Below are 27279 nucleotides of genomic sequence, written 5' to 3' on the forward strand. Positions count from 1 at the left end.
TGCTGTTAATAAATTTGTTATAGAGATATATTGTTCTTTAATTGTGTTGAATAATTTTAAACAATGAGTAAAGCACCAGTCTTTATTGTAACATTCAGTAATTACCTTGCTGATAGAAATTTATAGTTTTTTTTATAAAAAAAATGGTTTTAGTTACTTGAGGTGACTTCCTCAGATACATTACAGGATGCACACTTTTTAAAAAGGTAGCTACAATATAAGTTTACTAAAGGAGGCAGTATGGTGCATCTCTTTCCATGTGTGGACATTCCTACTTTTATATTCATAATTATTTTGGGTATTTATAAAAGAAAATATTTCATAATGACACAAGCCTTACCTTGAATGTAAGAGTTTGAACAAACATGCAAGCCAGAAAGGAGATCTTGTAAGGCTGTTGCTAGACTTTTAAATATTTATATATCCACAAAGGTTCAGCCACATGGCTTGAGCTGTAGAGCAGCCAGGCAGTGTATTTGTAATGTGGCTTTTGTTCTCTGCTAAAGCACAACTACTTTTAATGCTGCATGAGTAGGTGTTTGTAAGGTGACTGTAATTTTTTTGCCACTAATTTTTTTTTGTAACGTTGCTATTAAATTTTAATCCTTTGTCACAGTTAACAAGGTTGGAGAGCATCATATTATTTATATACATATTTGCTAAAGGTTTTGAGGAAATGGTAGATTTTATACAATTTTGATATCTGTGTTAAATGGCATTCACTTCTAGTGTTATGTACTCAAGGCAGGAAAACGGCCTTAAATTGCTGCTGCATTTAGAAGCTGAGTTTCTTGTCAGTGGGTCTTGCTTCTGAGTGAATGTGTAAGATTGCTGTGTAAAAATATTTGCCCCAACTCTGGAGCATCAGTCCTGTTGCTGGTTTACTATTTCTTCTCTAAGCTACTAAGTTTGTTGTTCATCAACTGACTCTACATTAATTGAATTTGAAACCCAAATGAAGTATTCCTTAATGTAACAATACTGACTGGTAAGAAAATACATTCCCCCCCCTTCATTTTTGCAAATCACATGGTATGTGACAGGCCTAATCATGGTAAATTATAAAACTGGTTCCAAAAACATGCTTCGTTTGCTGTAAAACAATAGGCCTCTTCAGGTGTTCCAAATGAGGGTTTAGGGTAGGCAGTGGGGAAGAGCATGCTAGCTGCAAACATGTCTCCATTTCATTTGCCTTCCAGTTTGTGGAAGGCAGTTGTCTGCAGAGCAGTTTTTTGCATCCATAGAGAATTTCTAAAAGCAGCAGCAGAAGTGGGCAGAGATAGCTTGCTCATCAACCCATCTCCCTTTTGAAGTTTACTTCTGTGTAGAATGCCTGAAGAGTGCTTAACAGTGAATTGGTTGATTTGGAAAGAAAAAAGTTCACATTTTAACCATAATATCCTGTATAGGTCTAGCACTACTTACTGTGATTTGGAAGAAAAATACTTTTGAAATTGGGCTTGGGTTTAATTAGGATAGTGCTGGAGGCATTGTTCAATTACCTTTATTCACCTTGAGATGAGAGCTGAAAATCATTTGGCTGTCATACAAGCGTGTAGTTTTGAGCAGAAATCCATTTCCCTTCTGAAGGAGAGTAGTTATCAGAGCTTTGACAAAAAACGTGACCCCAGGTCTTTGCTGTCAATTCTCATTTAGAAACACTGTATTATAGAATTTGGAGTTTTAATAAAAATACTCAGTTTTGAATACTCAGGAGGGCAAGCCACGTGTTCTGTGTCCAAAAAATTCTAAAGTGTTCGCATAACTCATAGAATCAAGTGGAAAATTATTTAGAAAACCATCTGGGTGTAGTAAAATGCAACTGATGCAAAATATATCTGGGAGGAAAAGGAAGGTGGGGAATAAGGCCATTGATTAGAAATAAGGGGGGTTGTCCTTTGGAAAATTGGAGCAAAATCTCAACTCTAGTTTCACTGACAGAAGCCAAGAAACACACAAAGCTCTCTCTGCTAATTATAGGAAAAGCTCCATAGACACTATGGCTACCTTGCTGGATCCAAGCCATAATGTTTTTCACTACAAAGTTGTGCTTTCTATCTTGTCTTAAATTCTGTGATGGAGGAAAGTACACCCCCTCCCCGCAAGAATCAGTTAATGATTAGACTTTCATTTTATACCCACCTGTCCTAAATTGTGCACAGTCTAAAATTCCAAACTTAAGTCTAACCTTGATAAATGATCCTGCATGCCCACAATCAGTAAAATCACTAGCACAAGGAATTTGCCTGTTACCCATTTCTAAAAAAGCTGAGGTGTGCGATTATGTCCCATTTTAATAGAATTTGAGAGGCAGGTAAGTTGTATTTTAAATGTGAAAGATTACAACAAAATACACTCAGTCACAATTGCACAGAACTATGCTCTATCATAGGCTTTTTATATTATTTATATGTACATTTAATAAACATGTAACAATGCTCTCAACTAGCACAGTTGAAGCCAATACAAATCTATTGCATTACATTAAATAGAACTGAATTTTTAGACCTGTCCCGGGGGGGGGGGGAGGAAAGGTCCAATTTTTAGCTTGTTCCATGATGGCTCATTTTGGCGTAGACATCCTGGTTTAACAAATGTGCCTTTTCCCAAGATGTGGCTTTAAGAACAGTTAAGATGTAGCTGGTACAGTTCTTCTGAATATATCGCATGTCAAGGAATACTTTACCTGAACTTGGAACATCTTAAAAGTACCTAAGTACATTCAAGTACATAACAACTTAGAGGCTGGTGTGACTGTAAAATTGCCACTTCATCATTCAACCAACCAGTAGGTTATTCAAAGACTGGGTAACTATATCAAATAAAATCTCTCTTTCTCCTCTTACAAATTGTGTGGACTTCTCAGGCTATGGTGCTTGGTGTAAAGCTTTTCGAGAAAGCTTTGCATGCTTATTAAGACGCTCAATCTTAAATTTTCAGAAGATAAGGGCTGGAAGATTTCCCCCCGTGGATCTTCAGTGCAGTTATGATACTCTAGCAATAGATTTCAGTTTGGTCGAGTCTTTTGTGTTGTTTTGACTGTCAATGAGAACGAGAGAAGTCCGTTGATGATTCTCTATTATTTCGGCCACACTGTTGAAGTGCTGGATTGGGAAAACAAGAGTTCAAGATGGCTTACTCAACATGGATGGAAACAGAAATCTTGCTGATTCAGCCAAAAACTGAATCATCAAGATTTAGGTAAAATCAACAACTAAACTTTGATTATAATACAGTAGCTCAAAACAAAATATTTACATATAAATGCAGACTATTTATTAGTCAATATTTTCTAGAAGCTTTGTATATGAACTTGCAGTAGATGGTTATTTTTTGTATCTATATGCGCATGGGTGGGGGTAGAGCTTAGCAGGCTCATTCCAGCACTTGTGTTGGTTTTACAAGGCTCCACTGAGAGTCAAACTAAAAAGTGGATGAAGCAGAGCAAAATTTTACTCAAGATACTGGAAACTAAATGCTTTCAATTAACATTTTGTCTTAAATTTAACGACATACTGAAGAAAAACACACTTCCACATTTCGAAACAAACAAAAAACTTATTCCTCTTAAAATTTAAAGGTGAAATTGCAATCAAAAGAACTCAACAATGTCATTTAATTTTTAAAATTCTCTTGGGAGTGAAAGGATGTTATTTCATATGGTGTTTTTCATTTGGGGGTAGTACAGTAAAGTTTTTAACATTTAAAGGATATTCAGTATTTTTAAGTTTAGCCTTTTTTAGAAAGACTAAAGTCTGCATTCTTTATTTGGGAGAAAGCCCCATTGAATTCAGTGGGATTTCTGAGTAGATATGGTTAGGATTGCAGCCTTAGGCTACAATGTGTACTACTGCGCTAGCACAAATACAAAGGCTATCCCCAAGAGAGAATTAAAAATACGAAACAATACTGTTGAGCTCTCTGATTTAACAGTGGATACTTTGACTAATTTTCCAGTTTTGTGAGAAGACAATGTACATACTTGCTTTTATTACAATATAATCCCAAAACATTAAATGCACACTTTTTTGGAGGTGGGGAGCGAGGCAAAAATTAGTTGCCTGACAAGTGAATATGTACCAGTCAGAACTTTCAGAATCAGCAGAGTTTAATTAAAATCTTCTGAAAGATAAGAGTAAAATTGGATCGACGGTACATGATACATTACGGCTGTTGTTAAATGCAGTAATGTCCTTTGTACAGTCAATTTTTTGAAGTTGCTAATTAATGATTGTTTGAATCCCACCCACAAGCAAAATTAATGTAGTGTTGAGTGCTGCCCCACTTATGTAAAGGGTAGCAGAAGAGTTCAAATACTGCTATTTCCCCCTCTGTGGGCTTAGTTTCATATTCTAGCATAAAGCAAAGTGTAAAGCAACTGTTCCGAGAGCATAAAAAAGACACCTTTAGAGCCAACTGTTTGGCTATTTTCTTCATAGCTTGAAGGGATGTGGCCTACAAGTGGGAATTGAGTGTATCTGTCTTCCCTTCAATTAAGTTGTTATCATCCCCATAAGCCCCCACCAGCACAACATCCCTACAGTTTGGATAAATGATAGTATTTTGGTGTGTTTTTCATTTTATTGTCTTTAACGGAAAAGCTACAGTTAGGAGTTCCCAGTGGGAGTTCTTTAATGAAGGGCTTGATTGTTAAAAAGAACTGTAAACTGCACTCACATTTTAATTAGGTCTTGTTTGGATTTGAATCATCTACTTTTCTGTTTAATGTGTAAGAAAAATAATAGTTAAATCAGTTTTTAAAAAGATTTTCTTTTTATACGTTATCATGCCCAGAAGCAATGTAACTAAAATTTCCATCCAAATAAAACAGAAATGCAATCACCTACCTCTTCACCACTTTTTTCTCTGCCCAGAGCATACTGTCTTGTTGATTCAATAAATCGGATTGGGATGTTATATACTCTGTTGTTATAAAGCACAACAAGTGTATATGGTTGCTTTGAGTCTTGTCCTGAACTCTTCCTTACTAGGAAAGATCCATCCTAGAAGTCATAAATGAAAAAGCAAATACTAATGAGGGTTCATAACATAGAAATTCATTTCCCCCACGTAACCCTTTCTTTCCTAAGATCTTAACAGAACTGAAAAATGCTAGCTAATGTGCAGCTCTCCCAAATATTAGCATGGGGGTCTTCCAGTTTTCTCATCCATGTTGGTGTCTACCCACTCCCCTTGGAAAAAGTCTATTGTTTACAGTTACAGTTACGTGTTGGTCTGCCATAGTCAAAACAAAATAAAAAAATAAAAAATTCCTTCCAGTAGCACCTTAGAGACCAACTAAGTTTGTTCTTGGTATGATCTTTCGTGTGCATGAAGAAGTGTGCATGCATACGAAAGCTCATACCAAGAACAAACTTAGTTGGTCTCTAAGATGCTACTGGAAGGAATTTTTTATTTTTTTATTTTGTTTTGACTATTTACCTTCCCAATTAACATCAATGGTGATTAAAAGTTTGGTGCAAACTGCATTATTGTATCTGAATATATAGCTTATGCTAGTGTTACATGTGCTAGTGAGGAAATGGCCTTTGGCCTTTTTCTACAGAATGTGACAAGATAATTTTGTGTGTGTGTGTGTGTGTGTGTGTGTGAGAGAGAGAGAGAGAGAGAGAGAGAGAGAGAGAGAGAGAGAGAGAGGTATAGAATTTGTTAAGAATATCACATTCTGTTCTAGAATGCAGGATTCTATGTTTAGGAAGTTGGTTCCTTTCCCAGATTGGAAAATCAGTTTTTCATGACAGGTTCTAGCCTCTAACCATGTGCATATGGAATTGCAACTTAGGATAATACTTCATACATCTGATGAAGTGAAGTCCAGGACAGCTCATGCCATAATACAAATATTCATGCTTAAAGGTTCTACAAGAATGGGTCCATCAATTTAAACAGAACAAAGTAAGAATGATTAAATCCCTATTTTGGAGGTTCCTTCCTTTTATCCCTTGCATGGCCTAATGTGCATTTTTGCTTTTATGGTAAACTTACATTGCAAGATCAGTAAGGTGGCAATTCTATCCCATTACTCTGTGTCAGCTTGCAGTAGTTCCTGCAGTGAACCCCTCAGCCTTCTTAAGAGACTTGGAACGATTTAATCATTGCACAAACTGGCTGAATTATGAATTGTAAAAGAGGGCTCTGGGATCATTGTTCCCAAATTGTATGAAAAGCCTGTAACTAGTATCATTTGTTCCCGTCAGACATATATATGCCTTTTGATGTTTATTTTGTAAATTTCAAGTTCCATTCCCCTTCTGTGCTTCTAAGGAGTTATTACAAGGTATGAGTGTTTGGAAAATTATTTTTTACCGTGTTTGATTTGTATAATGCATCTTCAGCTGTTTTTCGATCACTTGAAGCCATAAACCATGCTTTACCATGAACGCTGGCATCCTGTGAAAAGGAGAGGCATTTCCATCTGCACACTCAAAAAAAGCACTGATTTGCTGTGTTGCCTTAACAAACCAATGTTAAGATCGGAATACACATTTAAGATCAGAAACATATATGAATGAAGAGGCAATGTATAAATTTATACATATCTATAAATGAACCAGCATTTGTGTAGCTTTCAGGCTGGGTTTCTCCAGCTACTCTGGGTGGCGTTCAACAAATGAAAAAGCAATAAAACATCAAACAATAAAAGCTTCCCTATGCAGGGCTGCCTTCCGATGTCTTCTAAAACTCACATAGTTGTTTACGTCCTTGACATCTGATGGGAGGGCATTCTACAGGGCGGGCGCCACTACCAAGAAGGCCTGGTTCCCTGTAACCTCCCTTCTCACAGTGGGGGAACCACCAGACATTCGCAAGTGTATATATTTTGTACTCTCAGAATTATTCATGAAACAACTTTTGTTCTATTTTTAAAATGCAGGTTATGAAGAGTTTTTAAATGTAGGTTGCAGAATTCATGACAAGAGAGCTTATATCCCTTACTTAATAGTGTGGCTAATAGTTGTTCCCACACACATTTCTGCTGTATTTACTGTTATTTCCTAACATTTTATTAACCACCTTTCTTTTAACATGGAACACAAGGCAACCTACCTATGTGGTCCTTAGGAGGTTTCCCATCTAGATCCACACTTGCTTAGTTTCTGCTAGGGTGGCCTTACATGCCTTCGGACCACACCCCGAGTATGGTAACTGCAACAGATTTAATTCCTCATAAAGGCAATAAATGCTAAACAGGTTATTTGTTTTAAAAGATGTTTTTTGTCTGTGGTGAACTGGCTGAAGGACCTAACTGAGGACTGGCATTTTATAATAAGGAATCTGCATGTCTAGTTTGACAGGTGGGTGAGGCTGCCCACCTGTCATCACCTGATGCCACAATGACCCGTTTTTGCCCAGGTGGACACAGGCACAGCACTTTGCAAGTGCTGACAACCAGTTTATCGTTGACACTTGCAAACCTCCCTTTCTGTCCATCTGGGGTTTTACCTGCCCCACACCTGACATCATAGATGACATCAGCTGTAAGGTAGGTGAGTGTGACTTGGCTGAAACAGCCTGGTGTGCTAAATGGGGAGGCTGCTTAGGCCTGAGGCCTGGAAATACCCTACGGCTGTATTATATCTTGACCAAAAGTTTGTGGAACACACTCCCCAATCTCCCTCTTTTAAAAAATGAATTCAAATAGTGTTGTACCTGTTCTGCTGCAGTATAACCACCTTGCAGGCTACTACTACGTGGAGCACATGAGGTGCGGTTCACAGGTTCTGGGGGTCCTGGGGAAGACACAAGGCAACCTGTAACATTCCATGTTTAAACACGAGAGGGCTCTATTATGTAAAATTGCAGCCCCCTTTGCCTACTGCCTTTGCTGCCGTGCCAGTCATAAAGACAGCATGAGAGGATCTTTCTTAACTGTGCTGAAGATGCATGAATTGGAAACCCACCCCAACTTAAGTCAAATGAAGGAGGGCTTACTTGGCAGCGTTGCTGGCTTCGGAGGCAGCGGTCTGAAACAAACAGAAATTGAGGAAATGCGGGGTGGCATTACACGTTGCAACTGAGGTAAGCGAGGGAACTGCATTTTGCTCACCATTTCTTTTAACCAGAAAAGGAGAAAGCCGTACAGGGAATAAAGAAAAATACAAAGCAGCGAAAAGGGTGGTATTTACTGTGAAGAGCTCAGACAAATTCACGGTGGCTACAAATGGCTGACAAATTCACGGAGGAGAAAGCTCTCAATGGTTGCTAGTCATGATGGTTGTGTACTGACTCCAGTACCAAAGGCAGTATAACTTTCAACACTGGTAGCTGGGGAACATAAGTGGTGAGATTACTGTTGCTCTTGGGTACTGCTTGTGGGCTTCTCACAGGAACCTGGTTGGCACTTTGAGAATAGGATGCTGGTAGTCCAGCAAGGCTCTTCCAACATGCTTTTTCCTTGGGGGAAACCTATACATCCTTTATAATCCTAAGGAAATGTTCTCCTCTGGTTTATTCCTGGTTTTCTTTGAGAAGAATTTACTCAAGCCCTTGCAGGATCCCCTGTCTGCTGTAGGGTTGTACCCACAGAAGGCAGCTCTACTCGCAAAATTCTCTCTTCTAACTGCAGCCCGTTCTATGCTTTGCTAGATGAAAAGGATGCAGAGCTGCAGTTGGGAGGAGTTGAGAACAGTTGTTAAGATCCAATCCATTATGTTTTGCTGATGAATATTCGCCGCAAAGAAAAGAGGGGCATCTTCTAAATGGTCAATATAGTTTCCTCAAGGAATAGCACTTAAACTCCAATTTGTGCAACATTGCCAGGAGGTTAAGAAACTAACAAATTTTGGAGCTTACATGCTGTTCCTCTGGTTAAAACTACTTTTCTTGACTTTTATTATGCTTGCATCTTGAGAGACATATATATTTTTACTCTTTAATTTTAGGTGCTCCAAAGCTCATTCCCCCCTCTTCTGAGGGTGAAAGGCAAAGGTAGTGATGGCACCAGGGACCAGGGCCCCAATACAAATACATGGCATTGTGTTCATCTATGAGGATTTAATGTGCAAATTGTTAACGAAGACATTTGTACCTAATTTCATCTCTTGCCCAATAACCAGTTGTACCCACTTTGGATTCTCTTTCTTTTTAGACTTTGAAACCAGCGAATCACAACTCAGCAGCAAAAACGAAAAATTTAAAGCAAATTATGTGCTTACTTTTGGATACTGGGTGGGATGGGTGGAAGAGGGATATCATGATTGGAAACTCGCCGGCGTTCAGCTGGTATAGGTTTATCTACATTTGGGAAAGGAGAAGTGTGATTAGGGAAAGGATGCAGATGGGTCTCGGTTGCCCTTGGTGACATACGCGTAATTCAGCTTGCATGAGCAGCAAGGACACTACCTTCAGATTTGACCTTCCACTTTCTGCTGTGCTGCAGCTGCAACTACTGAAGGTCAAGGCACAACAGCTTTTAGTCCTTCCATCTGCTCTCTGGTGAGAATCTGGTTTTGCTATCTTTATCTGCATTATACCATATATCACACATCATTCATTTTCTGTCTATAAAGCGATCTAAGGTACAATTCTGAAGAGGAGAGCAAAACGGGCTTCTCAGGCTTTCAGTCCTCAGTAAGTACAGCTGCGGCCGGAAGGTAAACGCCGTTTCTGTGCGCTCTGGCACTCATCACGGTCCTTCGTGTGCCAGTAGCTGTTTAGCCATGCTGGCCACATGACCTGGAAAACTGTCTCTGGACAAATGCCGTCTCCCTTGGCCTGAAAGCGAGATGAGCGCTGCAACCCCAGAGTCACCTTTGACTGGACTTAACCATCCAGGGGTCCTTTACCTTTACCTCTACAACAGGAGTGGCATTATACGTACAGGTGGAAGGGAAACTGGAGACCACTTGCTCAACACCTTGCAACGAAGTGAGACTATTTACACCTTGTTGAAATGAGCAGAATGAGATGGATGCACACTGCACTGTGCCAGAGCTGCCTGGAGCTGACTTAATACTTGTGTGGTGGTCTTCTCTCTTGAGAATCCGCATGGTTCACATGTGCTTGATAAATTTGCAAAGCAAAAGTGAATATCCAGGCTATCTTTAACAGGTTTAACTAGTCTATATTTCATGACCCGGAGTATGTAGACTACATAGTTCAGTACTTTTTGCAATAATAATAATAATAATAATAATAATAATAATAATAATAATAATAATTTATTTGTACCCTGCCCATCTGGCTGGGTCTCCCCAGCCACTCTGGGCGGCTTCTATCAAATATTAAAATACATTTAAAATATCACAGTTTAAAAACTTCCCTAAACAGGGCTGCCTTCAGGTATTTTCTAAATGTCAGGTAGTTGTTTATTCCCTTGACCTCTGATGGGAGGGCATTCCACAGGGCGGGCGCCACTACCAAGAAGGCCCTTTGCCTGGTTCCCTGTAGTTTTGCTTCTCGCAGTGAGGGAACCGACAGAAGGCCCTCTGCGCTGGATCTCAGTGTCCGAGCTGAATGATGGGGGTGGAGACACTCCTTCAGGTATACAGGAAGGAGTCCAGCAACCAGGAGATGGTCCATCAGATCACTGACTGCTAGTTGGTACATCTAGTAATTGGATGTGGTTATAAATACCTTATTAATTCTACTTTGCAAAAGCTCTCTTGGAATACAGGGAAATGCCTTCTAGTAGTCAGGCTGTTGTTCCATCCAGCCCAATATGTTCTACCCTAGCTGGAAGCAGTTCTCGATTGTCTTGGGAAGAGGTCTTTCCCATCTTCTGTTATTTGGTGTTTTCACTGGAGATGCTATGGAGGCATTGCTATGCCATTGAGCTACAGTCTGCCCCCATCTGAAATTTTTGTAGCAGGCTTAGACAAAATCAATCCTGCCTTGAGTGGGCCTGTAGTGGCCTTGCAGCACTACAGAGTTTTACGCACGCATTATTAATAAGAAGATGGTAGACAAATGTTTGAACAAGTAGTTTACCTTCAATAACACTTAGGTGGTCTCTGTCAGGGAGGCTTGGTTTCTATGACAACAAAGGAAGTAAATTGGGTTAAGATTGTGTGGTAAAATGCTCTTCGGTCAGTGATCTGACATTACAACTGACTGAGATCCCTGCTTCCTTCTAGGCTTGCGGTAGAGGATATCCTTCAGCCAGTGTGGTGTAGTGGTTAAGAGTGGTAGACTCGTAATCTGGGGAACCGGGTTCGCGTCCCCGCTACTCCACATGCAGCTGCTGGGTGACCTTGGGCTAGTCACACTTCTTTGAAGTCTCTCAGCCCCACTCACCTCACAGAGTGTTTGTTGTGGGGGAGGAAGGGAAAGGAGAATGTTAGCCACTTTGAGACTCCTTCGGGTAGTGAAAAGCGGGATATCAAATCCAAACTCTTCTTCTTCTTCTTCACTACACACCAAAGTACTTTGTAAGAAGAGAAGCAGCAAATATCTGCCACAGCAATTAGCTGTAATAAATTTCTGCTCCATTCAGTAGCACGCTGAGGATTTGGTTGTCAGCAGAAGCAACATTCACTGTACAAATAGCCTCTTTACCATTTAGCGCCGAGAAATTGGAACGACGTGGCTGATTTAGGATAATGGTTGTGTTAAGCACTGTTTAGTATTATGGAATGATTGAAAGTTTTGTTGTATTCTCATTTATTATTCAATGTGTAATAATATTTTAGAAATCAAAATCAACTTACTGATGGCGGTGCTGGATTTGGTAATTTTTTCCTGCAGGGGAAAAAAAGAGAGTTATTGCATGTGATTCATAAGCTCGGAGGCAAAAGTGTCACTACATGAGTGAAAGGCATTTTGGTTTACACAAGGGGAATCCATCCCCCTTCCTCCTCCGGCCCCACCTGCCACATCAAGTGCCATGCCTGAGAGGTCTGCAGACCTTCTGAGAGCCTTTACAGAGGACTGCAGTGTGAACAGTGAGGCAGGAAAGCCCTCTTAGAAGTGGGGAATCCAGCCCATGGAACACTCAACTTTCATGTTGCCCGGCTTAATGGTGATGAGCACCAGTGGGGTCCTTTATATAATGGGTTTAATGAATTGGGCAGCCTCTACTTTACTGCCTCCAGTACATGCTGAGAGTACACGGAACAGTTCTAAAGTAACATATTTTTTATAACTTACGGAATCCGTGGAAATGGAGATGGGACTGTAGCAGAAGGAGCCTTGAATTCTGGAGCACTGTTGCTGCTGTGATCTAAAAATCCAGACACAATGTTTAGTGCACACTTATTTTTGGACTACACTTCCTTCATCTCTAGACAGCATAGCCAATACCCAGCAATGATAGCTGCAGAAGTGCAAAACATTTGGAGGGCACCAGGTTGAAATGCATATGCCACAGAAATACATGCATTAGATACACAGAGAATATTAACAGTGCAGATGTATGAATGTAGCCACAGTCTGTTAGGATTTCAGTGTAAGTGGAATGAAGGGGAAGGTATGAAATTTGGTGCTGAAGTGGCTTTCGACGCCCCTCCAGTCATAGTACAAAAGGCCCCTCAATTGTGTCCAGGGCAGAATATACTTACTGTCTTCATCTTGTATTCTGAGGCTATCAGGTTCCTGAAATCAAAATAACAGTTGTCAGATTTTGCTACTAAATTTTGATAAGGAGTATTTCATACTAAAAATTCTTCTGAAACAAACCTAGCATCAGTGATGAATGCTCAAAATGTGCTGGCTGGGGCTGCCACATAAATAACAACATTTACTTAATAATCTCTGGTCCATGGGGTCACGAAGAGTCGGACACGACTGAACGACTGAACAACAACAACAAAACTTAATAATAATAATAATAAGAAAAGCCAGATTATGAAGCTACACAGAAAGCTGAAGGAACAATCAGAGAGCCAACAAATATCTTCATCAGAGGAGATGCGCTCTCCTGAATTATTTAGACAAAACTGGAGGAAAAAGAAATGACATTTTCCAATCTTTCGGTGAAGATCTTTGTTAGTTCAAATCACAACATGAAAAGAAGCTTTCTAGATCAGAAGAAAGATGTATCTAGTCCATCAGTCTATTATCCACAGTGGCCAATCAGATGCCAATGGGAAGCCTACAAGCAGGGCATGAGGACTTGTTTCTCCACAACAATCAGAAGGTAATTGGTTTTCTGTCCCTCAAGCAACAGCAAGTAATTGCCTTTCAAACCAGGTAGGTGGTTAACAACTTACAATTTTTGGTGGAGGCCGGTTCCTAGGAAGTGGCAAAACATTTCTGGAAAGCATATAAAATGTTTCAATCAATTTTTTTGCTCTTAATTGTAACAGTAATTATCTGCCTTGCTATAATTTCAGTTTCACCTGAAACTTTTGTTGTAGAGAGCACCCTGATTAGGATGAACTATGCGTATATATGGAGAGAGACTAGTGGACTTCCTGTAAAGCAGAGATATCTGACATTTAGTGCTGTTATGTCAGCACTAAACAACTTTCAACCCTTTGAATAAAACTCACCAAAAACCAACAGGCTACTATTTTTAAGTGCTTATCCACCAACACTGGATGTCGATGTAGACATTAAAGAATTTTTTTTATTCTCAGCTGGATGCCATCCTATCAGAGATGCCTAAGGAGAAAATTATCCTCCTGGGTGAGTTTAATGCAAGAGTTGGGCGAGATTTTGATCTGTGGCTTGGGAGTATTGGGAAAGAAGGAACTGGCAACAGCAACCAGAACGGAATCTTACTTTTGACTATATGTGCAGTGCACAACCTTGTTATTTACCAACACACTCTTCCAACAAAAAAAAAAAAAAATTAAAACATCATGGAGCCACCCTCAGTCGAACCACTGGCACCTCTTAGACTATGTAATTGTCCGAGCTGAAGATCGCCGTGATGTGCTCCTATGACGAGTGCTGGCAACTGCTGGACAGATCACTGATTAATACATTCCATGATGGCTATCAAGATTATACCTCAACACAGGCTTCAAGGAAGGAAATCAAGGCACAAAATGAACACTCAAGCCCTTCAAGATCCTATTAAGATGGATTGCTTCCAAACAACTCTTAAGGACCATATGCTTTCAGAGTTCCTTGATAACGACATTATTGCAGCCTGTGAACAGATACCAAACCAAGAAACACCAGAACTGGTTTGAGGAGAATGACAGTGAGATTGAACGCATTGTTGACAAGAAAAGAAAGGCCTTCAAGATCTGGCAAAGAGATAGAAACTACGCCACTAAGAAAAAAACCCTATGCCAACGCTAAGGCTGAAGTCCAAAGAACCAGAGAACTAAAGAACACCTGGTGGATAAAAAAACCTCAAGAGGTCCAGCACTTAGCCGACACTCATGATGCACAGAGTTTCTTTAAAGCTACAAAGACCATCTATGGACCAATAATTCATTGCATATGCCTCCTATGCTCAACAGATGGTACCACACTTCTAAATGATAAAGAACCTATTGCACTGTGCTGGAAAGAACATTACCACCATCTCCTTAACTGCAACTCCCCCCGTAGCTGCTGAGGTCCTCTCACAAATTCCACAAAAACAAATTAGAGATGAGCTTGCAGTATCTCCAAATCTGGGAGAGTTGTGTACAGCTATTAACCAAATGAAAAACAAAACCAGCAGACCTGATGGCATACCTGCCGAATTCTTCAAAGTGGGCGGAACTGAACTTGCACAACAACTTCACAAGCTCATCGAAAAAATCTGGGAGAGAGGAGATCCCAGCAGACTTTAGGGATGCCAAAATTATCAACCTTTTAAAAAAGGATGATAGAACGGACTGCGGAAACTATCGAGGCATCTCTTTATTAGCTGCGCCTGGCAAAATTCTTGCAAGGATCTTAGCAAACTTTCTCCTGACTATATCTGAGGCTACTCTTCCTGAATCCCAAAATGTTTTTGGACCTTCTAGGGGGACAGTGGACATGATTTTCACTGCTCGACAGCTTCAAAAAAATAAAAATAAAAATGCAAAGAGCAAAATCAACCCCAATACCCGACTCTGGGAATTGTTGATCCGAGAGGGGAATAAGGGTATCCTATCAACTCCTTTGCAGGAAGCCTTGACTGTTTAAAATAGTATGATACTGCCTTAAATGCATAGTGCATATGGAGCCTGAGCTGGCATTTGAAATGGAACATGCAGTACCCACAATGCCAAACTGAATGCTCAATGTGAACCCCTTTTTGTGTAACATACTTGTCGATTGTTACAGATATTATTATTATTCATAACTTCTTCTTCTTTGGCGATCACTTGTAGTCGAGTAAGACTGTCTTCCATAAACATGGTTTAAACAATGAGTCCGTAAGTGACTGTGGAGGCCAATTCTGGATCCACACTTCCTTCCACAGTGGGGGCATTGGTTTCCAGGTGGGAGTTGATCACGGTGAGGGTTTGCCAAGTGTGCCTTCCTCTTAGCACGTTTCTCCCTTGCGTCCTGAGTTCGAGCGTCTTCAAAGCCCATGACACCTTTGATAAAGGTTGTTCTCCAACTGGAGCGCTCGCAGGCCAGTGTTTCCCAGTTGTCAGTGTTTATACTACATTTTTTAAGATTTGCCTTGATCAACATTGATCAACATTGATGCCGAAATCCAGCATCGCCTGAGCTCTACAAGTGCGGCTTTCTCCCGATTGATGTGCAGAGTGTTTGAGGACCAGGACATTCACAGGGAAACCAAAATGCTTGTTTACGAAGCTATTGTACTACCAACCTTACTATATGCTTGTGAAACATGGCCCACTTATTCATAACTAACCTGGGCACGTCAGGTTTAAAGGACTCTTTAGCTGCATTGTGTTCAAGCGAGTGTCCTCTGAGTTCAGGTCTCTGTCCAGGTTTCGGAGGAAGTTGCTTGGAATTCCTTAGGGATAAAAATATTAAAAGTCTAGTTTTCATATTGAAATTTTACGTTTACACAAAATGTGAACTAGCCCACAAGTTTTGCCCAACTGTTGTGAATTTGGATTACTAAGCAGTTTTCTTGCCCAGATACTCTCATAATTAGAAAGCAAGACAGATGTTGGAAGAAGTTTACAGGACTTATTTCTTGAAAAAGATGGTGCTGGGCATATTTTTCCTATTAAGATAACCATAAATATGCATCAATCTTATAAATCCCTAGGTCCCAGTTGTAGCATTAGAGACTGTATATGGTTTCAGTTTGCAAATAAGGTACAGTGGTACCTCAGGTTACAGACGCTTTAGGTTACAGACTCCACTAACCCCAAAATAGTACCTCATGTTAAGAACTTTGCTTCAGGATGAGAACAGAAATAGTGCGGTGGCGGCGCGGTGGCATCAGCGGGAGGCCCCATTAGCTAAAGTGGTACCTCAGGTTAAGAAACAGTTTGGTTAAGAACGGACCTCCAGAATTAATTAGGTCCTTAACCCGAAGTACCACTGTACACCAGTCAGATGACTATGGCCATAATCCTAAAGGTGTTAGTTTTATTATTATTATTATTAATTACATTTGTATACTGCCCTTCATCACAGGGTGGTTCACAACATAAAAATACAATATAAAAAACACAAAATACATAAGAAAATAAGAAAACAAACAAACAAACAAACAAACCAAGGATGCCCCCTCCCACAACACATTTAAAAGGGCATTGGACGTTAATCAGCCCAAGGCCTGGTTGAAGAGGAATGTTTTTGCCTGGTGCCTAAAGTTGTATAATGAAGGCACCAGCCAAACCTCCCTCTCATTTGATCTCCCCGCCCCCTTATTTCCACTTGAGTTGAATTCTATTCCATTAATAAGCCACTGATCTAAATGTGCCTCAAGTATCTGGAGTAGATGAATACACCTCTAGGAGGAAATACACTTGTGTGGGGAATCACATGATATTTTTTTAAAACAGATTTTCACACAGATTTAACATTACCTGGGCAATGGAGGCAGCGTTTTTTCCTGTAGGGAGAGATGGAATTGTTTATTATTTAATAATATTATTATTTAGTCACTTTACACACAACAGTGACCCAAAGTGATTTATAACACAGTATAAACATTAAAACCAATTACAAAATTGAACAAGCCAATGAAACCTTTAAAAAACCAAAACACATCCATACAAATAAAAGTCAGGTTGTACAGAACCTGCCCCACAAGAGGACAGAGTTGAGACATAAGCTATATTGGATGGAGTTGCTCTTAGAAGGACTATGAACACAACATTCCTGGCAATGAGGAGAAAGAAGTGATGAAAATGGAAAGGGTCTTGGAAGTCCCCCGTCACAATATTATAGACTAGTGGTTTAAGCCCGTTAAAAAAAACGGGCTAGAATATATGTGGAGGGGGCTGGCGCCCCACCCCCACCCCCTGCCAAAGCCTGCTTTAGCGGGTGGTCGGGGGGCGGAGGAGAGGCAAGCAGGGCTTCTCCGTTAAAGCGGAGAAGCCCTGCTTGCCCGCCCCGCCCCCCACCCCCTGCCAAAGCCTGCTTTAGCGGGTGGTCGGGGGGGTGGAGGAGAGGCAAGCTGGGCTTCTCCGTTAAAGCGGAGAAGCCCTGCTTGCCCCCCCGCCCTCCAGCCAAAGCCTGCTTTAGCGGGTGGTCGGGGGGTGGAGGAGAGGCAAGCTGGGCTTCTCCATTAAAGCGGAGAAGCCCTGCTTGCCCCCCCGCCCCCCGCCCGCCTGCCAAAGCCTGCTTTAGCGGGTGGTCGGGGGTGGAGGAGAGGCAAGCAGGGCTTCTCCGTTAAAGCGGAGAAGCCCTGCTTGCCCCCCCGCCCCCCCGCCCGCCTGCCAAAGCCTGCTTTAGCGGGTGGTCGGGGGGTGGAGGAGAGGCAAGCAGGGCTTCTCCGTTAAAGCGGAGAAGCCCTGCTTGCCCCCCCGCCCCCCGCCCGCCTGCCAAAGCCTGCTTTAGCGGGTGGTCGGGGGGTGGAGGAGAGGCAAGCAGGGCTTCTCCGTTAAAGCGGAGAAGCCCTGCTTGCCCCCCCGCCCCCCGCCCCCCTGCCAAAGCCTGCTTTAGCGGGTGGTCGGGGGGTGGAGGAGAGGCAAGCAGGGCTTCTCCGTTAAAGCGGAGAAGCCCTGCTTGCCCCCCCGCCCCCCGCCCGCCTGCCAAAGCCTGCTTTAGCGGGTGGTCGGGGGGTGGAGGAGAGGCAAGCAGGGCTTCTCCGTTAAAGCGGAGAAGCCCTGCTTGCCCCCCCGCCCCCCGCCCGCCTGCCAAAGCCTGCTTTAGCGGGTGGTCGGGGGGGTGGAGGAGAGGCAAGCAGGGCTTCTCCGTTAAAGCGGAGAAGCCCTGCTTGCCCCCCCGCCCCCCGCCCGCCTGCCAAAGCCTGCTTTAGCGGGTGGTCGGGGGGGTGGAGGAGAGGCAAGCAGGGCTTCTCCGTTAAAGCGGAGAAGCCCTGCTTGCCCCCCCGCCCCCCGCCCCCCTGCCAAAGCCTGCTTTAGCGGGTGGTCGGGGGGTGGAGGAGAGGCAAGCAGGGCTTCTCCGTTAAAGCGGAGAAACCCTGCTTGCCCCCCGCCCGCCTGCCAAAGCCTGCTTTAGCGGGTGGTCGGGGGGTGGAGGAGAGGCAGCAGCGCCATGCAGGCCAACGGGGCAGGAGGGGGTCAGCAGCAACAGGCTCTCCTTGTAGCGGCGGGAGCAGCAGCGTGACCTCCCTCTTCGGCTTCCCCTCGTCCTCTGCAGCCCGGCGTTCCATTTCAACCGCCCCGCTTGAACTGCCAATGCTGCTCGTGGCCCGATGTCTCTCTGCTCCAATCCCTGTGTCCCTGGGGCACATGCTCAGTTGCGCAAACCCAGAGACACACAGACTGGACGCAGAGACACTTGCATTTTATATATATAGATACAAGGAAACTTCCATGTCTAGTATGGTCAGAATGTACAGTGGTGCCCCGCTAGACGAAAATAATTCGTTCTGCGAAAATTTTCGTCTAGCGGGTTTTTCGTCTTGTGGAGTGGCAATGACAGCCGCGCTCCGCAAAACGAAAAAAAAAGACGAAAATTTTTCGTCTTGCGAGGCAGCCCCATAGACTTTTTCGTCTAGCAGGGCAGCCTTCCGCTAGACAAATGCCTTCGTCTAGCGAGTTTTTCGTCTAGCGAGGCATTCATCTAGCAGGGCACCACTGTATTCCATTTGAAATTTCAAATCTGTGAAATACTGTTCTGAACATGCACACGGTTTCATCTGAGCACAAAATGGACCATATGCCATTTCCCACTCTGGGCATGGAACATTTCTTCTCTCCAATAAAAAACGGGACGCTTCTGCACAGGTGAGATTTTTTTTGCACATGGTTTTTTTTTTTTAGGACTTCAGCGTTTGGTTTTCAAAGTATGTATACAAGGTCTTACCTCTTCCTCGGGAATTTCATAGACATCTGGAAAAAGAAGGATGTTCCGCAATTAGAAACAAAACTCAAAACAGCCATGCACAAATATAGATACAGAAATCACTATATATAGAGAGAGTTCTATTTTTTTAAAAAAATGATAACCAGTTTTGGCAGGACATTTAATACTTGTAGATCATGCTAAAATGTTTTTGAAAGGTGAAAAGCCACTGATATTTAGGAACAGAATAAAACAAAAAATATTAGCAATATTAAGCATCATTGGCTCCAGTCCTACAATAAGTGAAAATAAAAAAGTTCACAGAAAGTAACCTTCAAGGACAGTCAGGGACCTCACTGACAATGCTGGGTAAGACAAAGGGTTGTTAGGGGGTAAAAAGCTTTATTCCAAAATTCACTACAGTGCCTAAACATAAGTTGGGTTACAGGTCACAAAGCCTGGAGGCATGGCAGATCTCTAGAGTTCATGGCTAGGTAGAATCTAAGCTTCTGAAACGCACCCTTGGCTCTCCTTTTGAAGAGTGTGATGGACACCTTCATTTATGCAGTTGATGTCAGATGATACTCTGTGCTATGCCATGCCCCCTTAGCAGCCAATTTTGGACTGGTGCCCATGGCAGTTGCTCAAAATTCCAAGGGTGCCCACTGCCCCAAAAGGTTGGTGATCCCTGGACAAACCCTGTAGAGCATAAGGCTATCATTGGATACTCGTCATTGTGGCTATGTGCTACTTCCAGGTTTGGAGGCAGCATGTGTCTGAATGCAAACAGCAGGAGAGAGCTATTATCCTCAGGTCCTGCCGGAGGGCTTCCTGGAGGCACTGTGCTGTCCCAAGGTTTGGGCCTGGTCAAACAAGCAAGCACTCCTGAGAGCAGGCTGAGGGAGTGAAGTCTGTTTGCACTGGTGCAATTTCCTTGGTGATGACAGTGCCAGCTCACTGCCTGACTGACCCCTCTGTGCCTCCCCTTGGGAGAGTGGCTCTTCGCTGGCTGGGAGTAGCAACAGAGTCACATCAGCTGGCTAAGACATTACACTTGAGTATCACATGACCCTAAGGCAGGCTGCATTCTTGACAACCTATGCGGCCCCTTCCCCAGGTCTATGTCAGCACCTCACAATCTGCTGGGACCTTCTGCAGGATCAGAGTCCTCCAGTTCCCATATCTCTTCCCACCCCTCTTCCCCATCTGACCGACTCCTGTCAAGTTGTTTCCATGGGGCTCATAACAGGAACTACTCTTCCTGAACAGTCCCCCCTCCATGTGCCCACCCCATATTACTGAAGAAGGTCCCCTGACATCTCAGAAAAGCTTTTAAGGCAGTGGTGGCCAAACTTGGCCCTCCAGCTGTTTTCAGACTACAACTCCCATAATCCCTAGCTAACAGGGCCAGTGGTCAGGGATGATGGGAATTGTAGTCCCAAAACAGCTGTAGGGCCAAGTTTGGCCATCACTGTTTTAAGGGGACATAGGCTGAGGGGAGGGAATGGAAAACTTTCCTTCCGTTAAGTTTTTTGCTCACGTATCTTAGGATCCAAGCAAATAATTCTTAAGCATATTACTAACATACTTCATTTTATCAAAGCTCTTATATATTTTTTCTGACTTGAATACATTGGGTTATGTCCAGACTAAATTTCGCAAATTCAGGCCTCACCGAAATCAATGTGACAGGACAAATGAGTTAAATCCCATCAATTTCAACAGGAACAAAACAAAATAAAAAAATAAAAAAATCCTTCCAGTAGCACCTTAGAGGCCAACTAAGTTTGTTCTTGGTATGAGTTTTCGTGTTTTTGCATGCACATGAAAGCTCATACCAAGAACAAACTTAGTTGGTCTCTAAGGTATTACTGGAAGGAATTTTATTTATTTTTTATTTTGTTTTGACTACGGCAGACCAACACGGCTACCTACCTGGAACTGGAACAGGAACAGGAACAGGAACAGGAACAAAGTCAAGCTTTATGCCTCGTAATGTTGTACTGTTTGTTATGGCTAAGTGTATGTTCACTTATCAGAAGGAATTGGTTGGAAAAATTATTCAAATCAGGTTTTCCTAACTATGTGTTAAACAATAATGTCGTTTGTCATTGATGCAAAGGATGCAAGTAGGGATAGTCGTAGCATTAATAAATTCCACTAGGGGGTGCTGTTTTATTTGAAAGCAAAGTTATTGCTACCATCCAAAGAAACGGAAAGGAGTACTATGAATGAACTTTCTTACGTTCCATACAATGTGCGTAGAAAAAACTCCCTTCTCTGGCGTGGCTTGTTTACACTGTACAGCCTTAATGAAGCCTGCTAGTCTTATTAGACAAAACAGTGAGCTGTTTCCTCTAGTTGGCAATATAGTAGATCCAGGATGACTTATGATACAAAATCTGCCCCGAGTTTGCTGCAAATTCAAGGAGCACTGCCAATGGTTAGGGATGATTGCAGGTCAGGAATAATATCTGGAGGGACAGAGTGTCCCAACACCCCCTCATACACTGTGTGTGTGTGTGTGTGTGTGTGTGTATATATATATATATAAAAGCAAGCAAGATCTAGGTTTGTACATATATATATATATATGACACCATAAAAGCAAGATCTAGGTTTGTACACACACACACACACACACACACACACACACACACACACACATATATGTACAAACCTAGATCTTGCTTTTATGGTGTCTTTAAAAGGACTGCAAAATGTAACCACAACTTCAAAACATATACAATGCTGTTTATAATTATACTAATACACATTCTTTCATACCTAATGTTGAAGGCGATGGAGGAACAGGAGGCAATGCTGGCGAACTGGGAGGATCGAGTTTTTGCATGGGCTTGATCAATCTGTTCACCACTGGGGCTTAAAATGATGAAAGAAACATAGGCACGTCACACTAATGAAAACCAAAGTCACATGTATCGGGAGATAGTATTTTTTGGCTAAATTAGTTTCCTTAAAACTGTTTGAAACTGAAATTTGCTCTTTTATACTGCAAGCAATATGCCAGCCCCCCTCTTTTAGAAGCATACTTAAATATGCCTTACAGCTCCTTTTCTAAAAAGGAAGCGGTCCGTTCAAACGTAGAGAGACATGGTTCAGCAAGCCTACAGCAGAAATCTAGTGGTATGTGCAGAACCCCAAGAAAAAGAAAGAAAGAAACATATTAAAATCAGCAGCCAAGAATCTAGCCCTCATCGTTCTATGGAAAGTTTAAAAATGTGCATAAAATATCACCTCTCAAATTCAAAATGTGGCTTTTGCTTGCTCTAATTTCCTGCATTCTTCCCTTCACCTCTGTAGTCCTTTGGAAGGGGAAGGGAAGAGACTGGGTCTTATCAAAAGGAATGGCCCTGCTAGCTAAATTTGCACGCCTAATTCTGAGAATTTTTCTCCTGTCTGTTGGACAGAAACTGAGTCCTACACATTTCAGATCCAATACCTTGTCCACTTGGTCGGCTTCATGAAGTTGTGTGTTTTTAAAAAAATCCAGATGCTTACGTTTTTTAGGCTGCGGAGTGCTCTCTTCTGTGGGTTGAATATAATTATCTTCTTCATCGTCATTTTCTAGAGGTACAACGTAATCTGCCTGAAGGAAAATGCAGAGATGAGTTAATATAGGGTATGTATAAAATAGCACATGACCCAGCCGGAGACCATTGTGCGTGTGTTCCCCCGCGGTTTCAATGCAGAGCTCTCAGCACACGATTAGATTTCTCCTGCGAAATTAATGGGATGTGGAAAGTGCCACTGTTATCTTTTCTGTCCTGGCAAAGCCATTAATAGCCAGTCTCCTAGGGAAGAAAACCCCCTTCCCCCCATCTTGATGATGGTTAGTAGGTTTTAGTTCTCTTTTCATGTATTAAAGTTGTGCTGCTACGGCTGTTGTTTGTTTCATTATTTTATGCTGGGTTTGGATTCAGCGTTGTGTTTCAGCCTTGTTTTACACATTGAAGATGTAGTATGTCACCTAGATATTTTGTCTTTATGAGATGATGCATGAAAAAAAAAACCAAAGGCCTAAGCTTGGGATACCTCTCCCATAAATACCCCAGCTCCAGTGAACCAAGATTAACTGAGTGTTTTGGGTGTTATGTCATATGCGTGCTGAAACTGTCTTGCGCTAGAAGCATGGGTTTTTCTGTGGGAGCACCTGAATAATGGAAGAAAGAAGTCTGCCTGGCATCCATCACCAGGATTTTAAGTACAGTGGAACTTCTACCTACGACCATAATCCGTTCCGGATGTCTGTCTGGAGGTCGAAATGGGTTGCTGGGAGAGGTGCCGTTGTGCGCAGGTGGTGATTTCCCACTCCTGCGCATGTGCGAACTTCGCTCTTGCACATGCGCGAACGGCGGCAAACCCAATGGTTACTTCTGGGTTTGCTGTGGATGTTGGCCGAAATGGATGCAAGCAGAGGTGGACGTAATTGGTTTGACTGTAGTTGATAAAAACTGGCCCTTCTGAGACCTTTGAGTTGTATCCGACTCAAGAATGAATGAACTGACATGAATGGAATTAATTAAGTAATGACAAGCTTCAGTCAATTGATTTCAATGAGTCCACTCTGAGCATGACATCAGGTGCAATACTAACCCCCTTTATGCTAGGCCATTCTGAAGTCGGGGAGGGACTAAGATGCTGTGGGGTCCATTACATCATGGCTGCCATACTGCTGCATACAGACCTATGGGTGATTTCACCTGTTTTAGTTTGTTGGTTTAGTTAAGATTTTGGTACTACTTTACTTGTACTTTTATAATGCTTGGCTTAATGTTTTTAACTATATGTTGTAAGATGCTATGTGGGATTTGGTGACAGTAGGCTATGGGTCCAACAACAAATAAATAACAGTTGAACTAACAGCTATGATTTACTTGTTCTCTACAGTAAATTTGGGAGACCTCTGGCCCTCCAGATGTTGCTGAACTGCAACTCCCATTATCTCTAGCCATTGGGCCAAACTTGCTGGGACTGGTGGGAGTTAATAGTTCAGCTACACTGGAGGGACAAAGGTTCACCATGCCTGCTCTGTACAAGCAGGTGCCTTCCCTTTGTTGGTTTCCACAAGGATTCTTTTTGCAATTGTTAATCAATTAGAGACCATTGAGCAATGTGGTCAGATTAAGGGATGGAAGCTTCTTTTGGGACCCAAGTTGGAAAATCTCACATGTCTCTCTCTCCCCGCTTGGCAGTAAAAATGCAACAACAACAACAACAACAACAACAATGACATTCAAAGCTAACAATTTGCTACCTTTTCATTTAGGGAACCCATTCTTAAATTTGTGACAGAATAGAATCCTTGTATTGATTTTTTGGAAAACAATGTACCAAACTGAAATTAAAACTCATTGCACCTGCTTTATTACTTGTACAAACCAGGTTCCCCTTTTTGTTTTGCATTCAGCAAAATGTATTTACAACAGTAACACAGTTGTATTTACAGTTTAATTGTTTTGGGGCTTGGGATGGGTTTTTATTTTGCCAACTGCCCTGGGAATATGACCAAACAGCAGCATAAAAACATGACAAATTCATAAAAATAAACTTCGTACATCAATTGTGTATGAATTGTATTTGATATATGAATAGTTTTATTCCTTCTTATTCTGTAGCATTTCTTCCTGGATTGGTATATAAATATATCAAGCCTTAAGACAAAGAAATAACCATAGAAGAAGAAAGGATGGGAGAACGATGCTCCGTAATGTATGCGGGACCAAGGCTGTTTGTTATAAGGACAGAATGTAATACCGGGAATGGATTATGTCTGACTGCGACTGCATGTGAATAATTTGGGGGTGACTCACTGCCCATTAGTCAAAGCTCCACGGGGCCTCTCTTGCACACACAAAGACCTCCACGTGCGCAGGAGCAGCTAGTTTTCTTCAACGGCAGAGAATGCTCCACACATATGTCATTCCCATTTAATATGGGCACATCCTTGTAAGTGCCAGGGTAATATTATTTAAAGGAATAAGCATGCCACTTCCTACAACTCTCCCTTCCACTTCTGAATCTTTTGTATGTAGAGAATGTGAAATGTGCTAAATTCATAAAATGGGCAAATGGTCCTAGAACAATAATTTTTAAATCATTACTGTCATCACTTTATTTTTTATTTTAAATTATGACCTCCCTATCACTATGGTCAAGAGGATTCATTCTTAAGGTGGCTGTGCCTAGCTTTTGTATCTAATAACGATCCTGATTTAGCTGCCAGCGTTACCTCATCATCCTTAGGCTTTGGTGGTCGTATTGTCCTGAGAGCAGCAGGTGGCAAGGGCAAAGTGGCCACTTTCTTTGGTTTAGATAAAGAGTTGCTTGGCAAAGTAGGCAGTGGTTTGGTGACAGGCCAAGGCTTCTGTGGACTAGGTCGCTTGTTGTCTGTAAACGAGAAAAAAAAATCCAGTAAGAATCCTCAACTTTCAAAAGGGTGCCTCCATCCCCTTCCATTTTGATCTAGTCTACTTACAGACTGAGATCGGTTTCAGATTTGCGACTGATGTACAGGGAACAGGACATGTAACTGACCTGAGGTACGTTAAACCATAGTTAAAAACAATGGTTTAATGTGAATGAACAGCATGCTGCTGAAACTATGGGCACGTCACTCCTCTCCCACTCCTGCTGTGCTGTCTGGCTAGATGTGACATCTGAACATGGGCTTGTGGTTTGTTTTTACAAAACAAACCATAAGCCTGGGTTGAGTTGACATGCCAAGCCAGACCATGGCTTGTTTTCTAATAGCATTGCAGGAGTGGTTTCAGCAGTGCATACTAGCGTGCTGCTCATACACATTAAACTGTAGCTTATTTCTATTATGGTTTAGTGCGACTTCAAAACAAGTTCAGTATATTGTGCTCTCTGGTTCTCTGCATCTCTGTCAGATTTAAGAAGCAGCAGACTGTACAAGAATATGTCTATTCCCCCACCCACCCTGCACAGTTACACATCCAAAACTACTTTGAATATGACATACTTATCACGACTGGATCAACAGTCAAAGTCACTTGTGCTTGAAACCCTCCCTAAGATCCCAGCCAAAAAAAAAACACTTCTGGGGAATGACATAAAATGCATTGTTTGAAAACTGGGTGCTGTAAATACCTCCTACCCTCGACTCCCCGGCAACGAAATGGGAAGTCATAAAAATCATCCTGGAAAGGATCACTTTTGATAAAACAGCACCACTGAAAGAACTGAGCATCAGCTTGCATAAGCAATTAAAAACAAAAATAAAATAAAGCTTTTTTGTTTTATAACAAGCTATATTTATTTTCAACCCCTTCATTGTTTGGACACGAACTTCATAATTGGGGAGTTGGGATAATATTGTGGACCTTTCTATGGCTGGCATTTTAAAAACAAATTGCAGATGTGGGGAGCCTGGTCTGGACTCCCTCTGCCCCTATTGGTCCAGATTGCCCCTGAAATGGACTTTTAAAAAGTCACTCGTGCCAATTTTGTGAATGGTGTCATGTGCAGCTCAGCTCTGAGTTCTGTTATAATTTAATTTTCCACCTCACAGAAAAGCACCCAGTGAACTACCCTAGACTTGTGTGTGCCATTAAAAGGGTGGGGGAGCGGTATTGTAACCTCAGCCGACAATTAGAAACTACAACTACAAAGGGATTGTGGCCTTTAAACTACAACTACAAAGGGATTGTGGACTTTAAAGGCCAACCTACTTACTGTGGCATGAGCTTTCATGGACTCAAGCCCACTTCGGCAGATACATAAACGAAACAATTGTAAAGTGGGAGTTAGGAATGCAGGAAGATCATCCTACTGAGGCTCAGCCCTGATTAGGAGACTGGGGAAACAGGGTGTGACCACCATTTAAATCCCTTCTGCTTCCTTCAAATTCTTTTTTTTAATAAGAATTTATTGATTTTTACAACAAACAAATAAAACACCCACATTAACCCAACACCTAACTGAAAATAGACAAATACATATACACCAATAATTCTTCTTCTTATATCATCAAAAAAAGATCTTGATCGAATC

At 41.9% G+C, this 27279-nt stretch overlaps 1 protein-coding gene across 6 annotated transcripts in view; it reads right to left on the reverse strand.

Moving 5' to 3' along the window:
* Nucleotides 1-2279: 2279 nt before the first annotated feature.
* BLNK (B cell linker) overlaps nt 2280-27279 on the reverse strand; it is a 94376-nt gene continuing 69376 nt past the window's right edge. For all 6 annotated transcript variants that reach the window (XM_033149318.1, XM_033149319.1, XM_033149317.1 and 3 more), the window contains 17 exons: nt 25496-25653; nt 22765-22852; nt 22030-22125; nt 19264-19289; nt 16854-16879; nt 15719-15823; nt 13170-13212; nt 12519-12552; nt 12109-12181; nt 11670-11700; nt 10951-10993; nt 9177-9255; nt 7954-7985; nt 7672-7751; nt 6328-6411; nt 4848-5003; nt 2280-3104 (listed from right to left, as the gene is read on the reverse strand). In XM_033149318.1, coding sequence (XP_033005209.1) covers nt 2985-3104; nt 4848-5003; nt 6328-6411; nt 7672-7751; nt 7954-7985; nt 9177-9255; nt 10951-10993; nt 11670-11700; nt 12109-12181; nt 12519-12552; nt 13170-13212; nt 15719-15823; nt 16854-16879; nt 19264-19289; nt 22030-22125; nt 22765-22852; nt 25496-25653 — 1274 coding nt within the window. In that variant the 3' untranslated portion in view covers nt 2280-2984. The remainder of the gene's footprint in view (nt 3105-4847; nt 5004-6327; nt 6412-7671; nt 7752-7953; nt 7986-9176; nt 9256-10950; nt 10994-11669; nt 11701-12108; nt 12182-12518; nt 12553-13169; nt 13213-15718; nt 15824-16853; nt 16880-19263; nt 19290-22029; nt 22126-22764; nt 22853-25495; nt 25654-27279) is intronic.

The sequence above is a fragment of the Lacerta agilis genome, chromosome 5 (genome assembly GCF_009819535.1).
Source record: "Lacerta agilis isolate rLacAgi1 chromosome 5, rLacAgi1.pri, whole genome shotgun sequence".
Taxonomy (NCBI): domain Eukaryota; kingdom Metazoa; phylum Chordata; class Lepidosauria; order Squamata; family Lacertidae; genus Lacerta; species Lacerta agilis.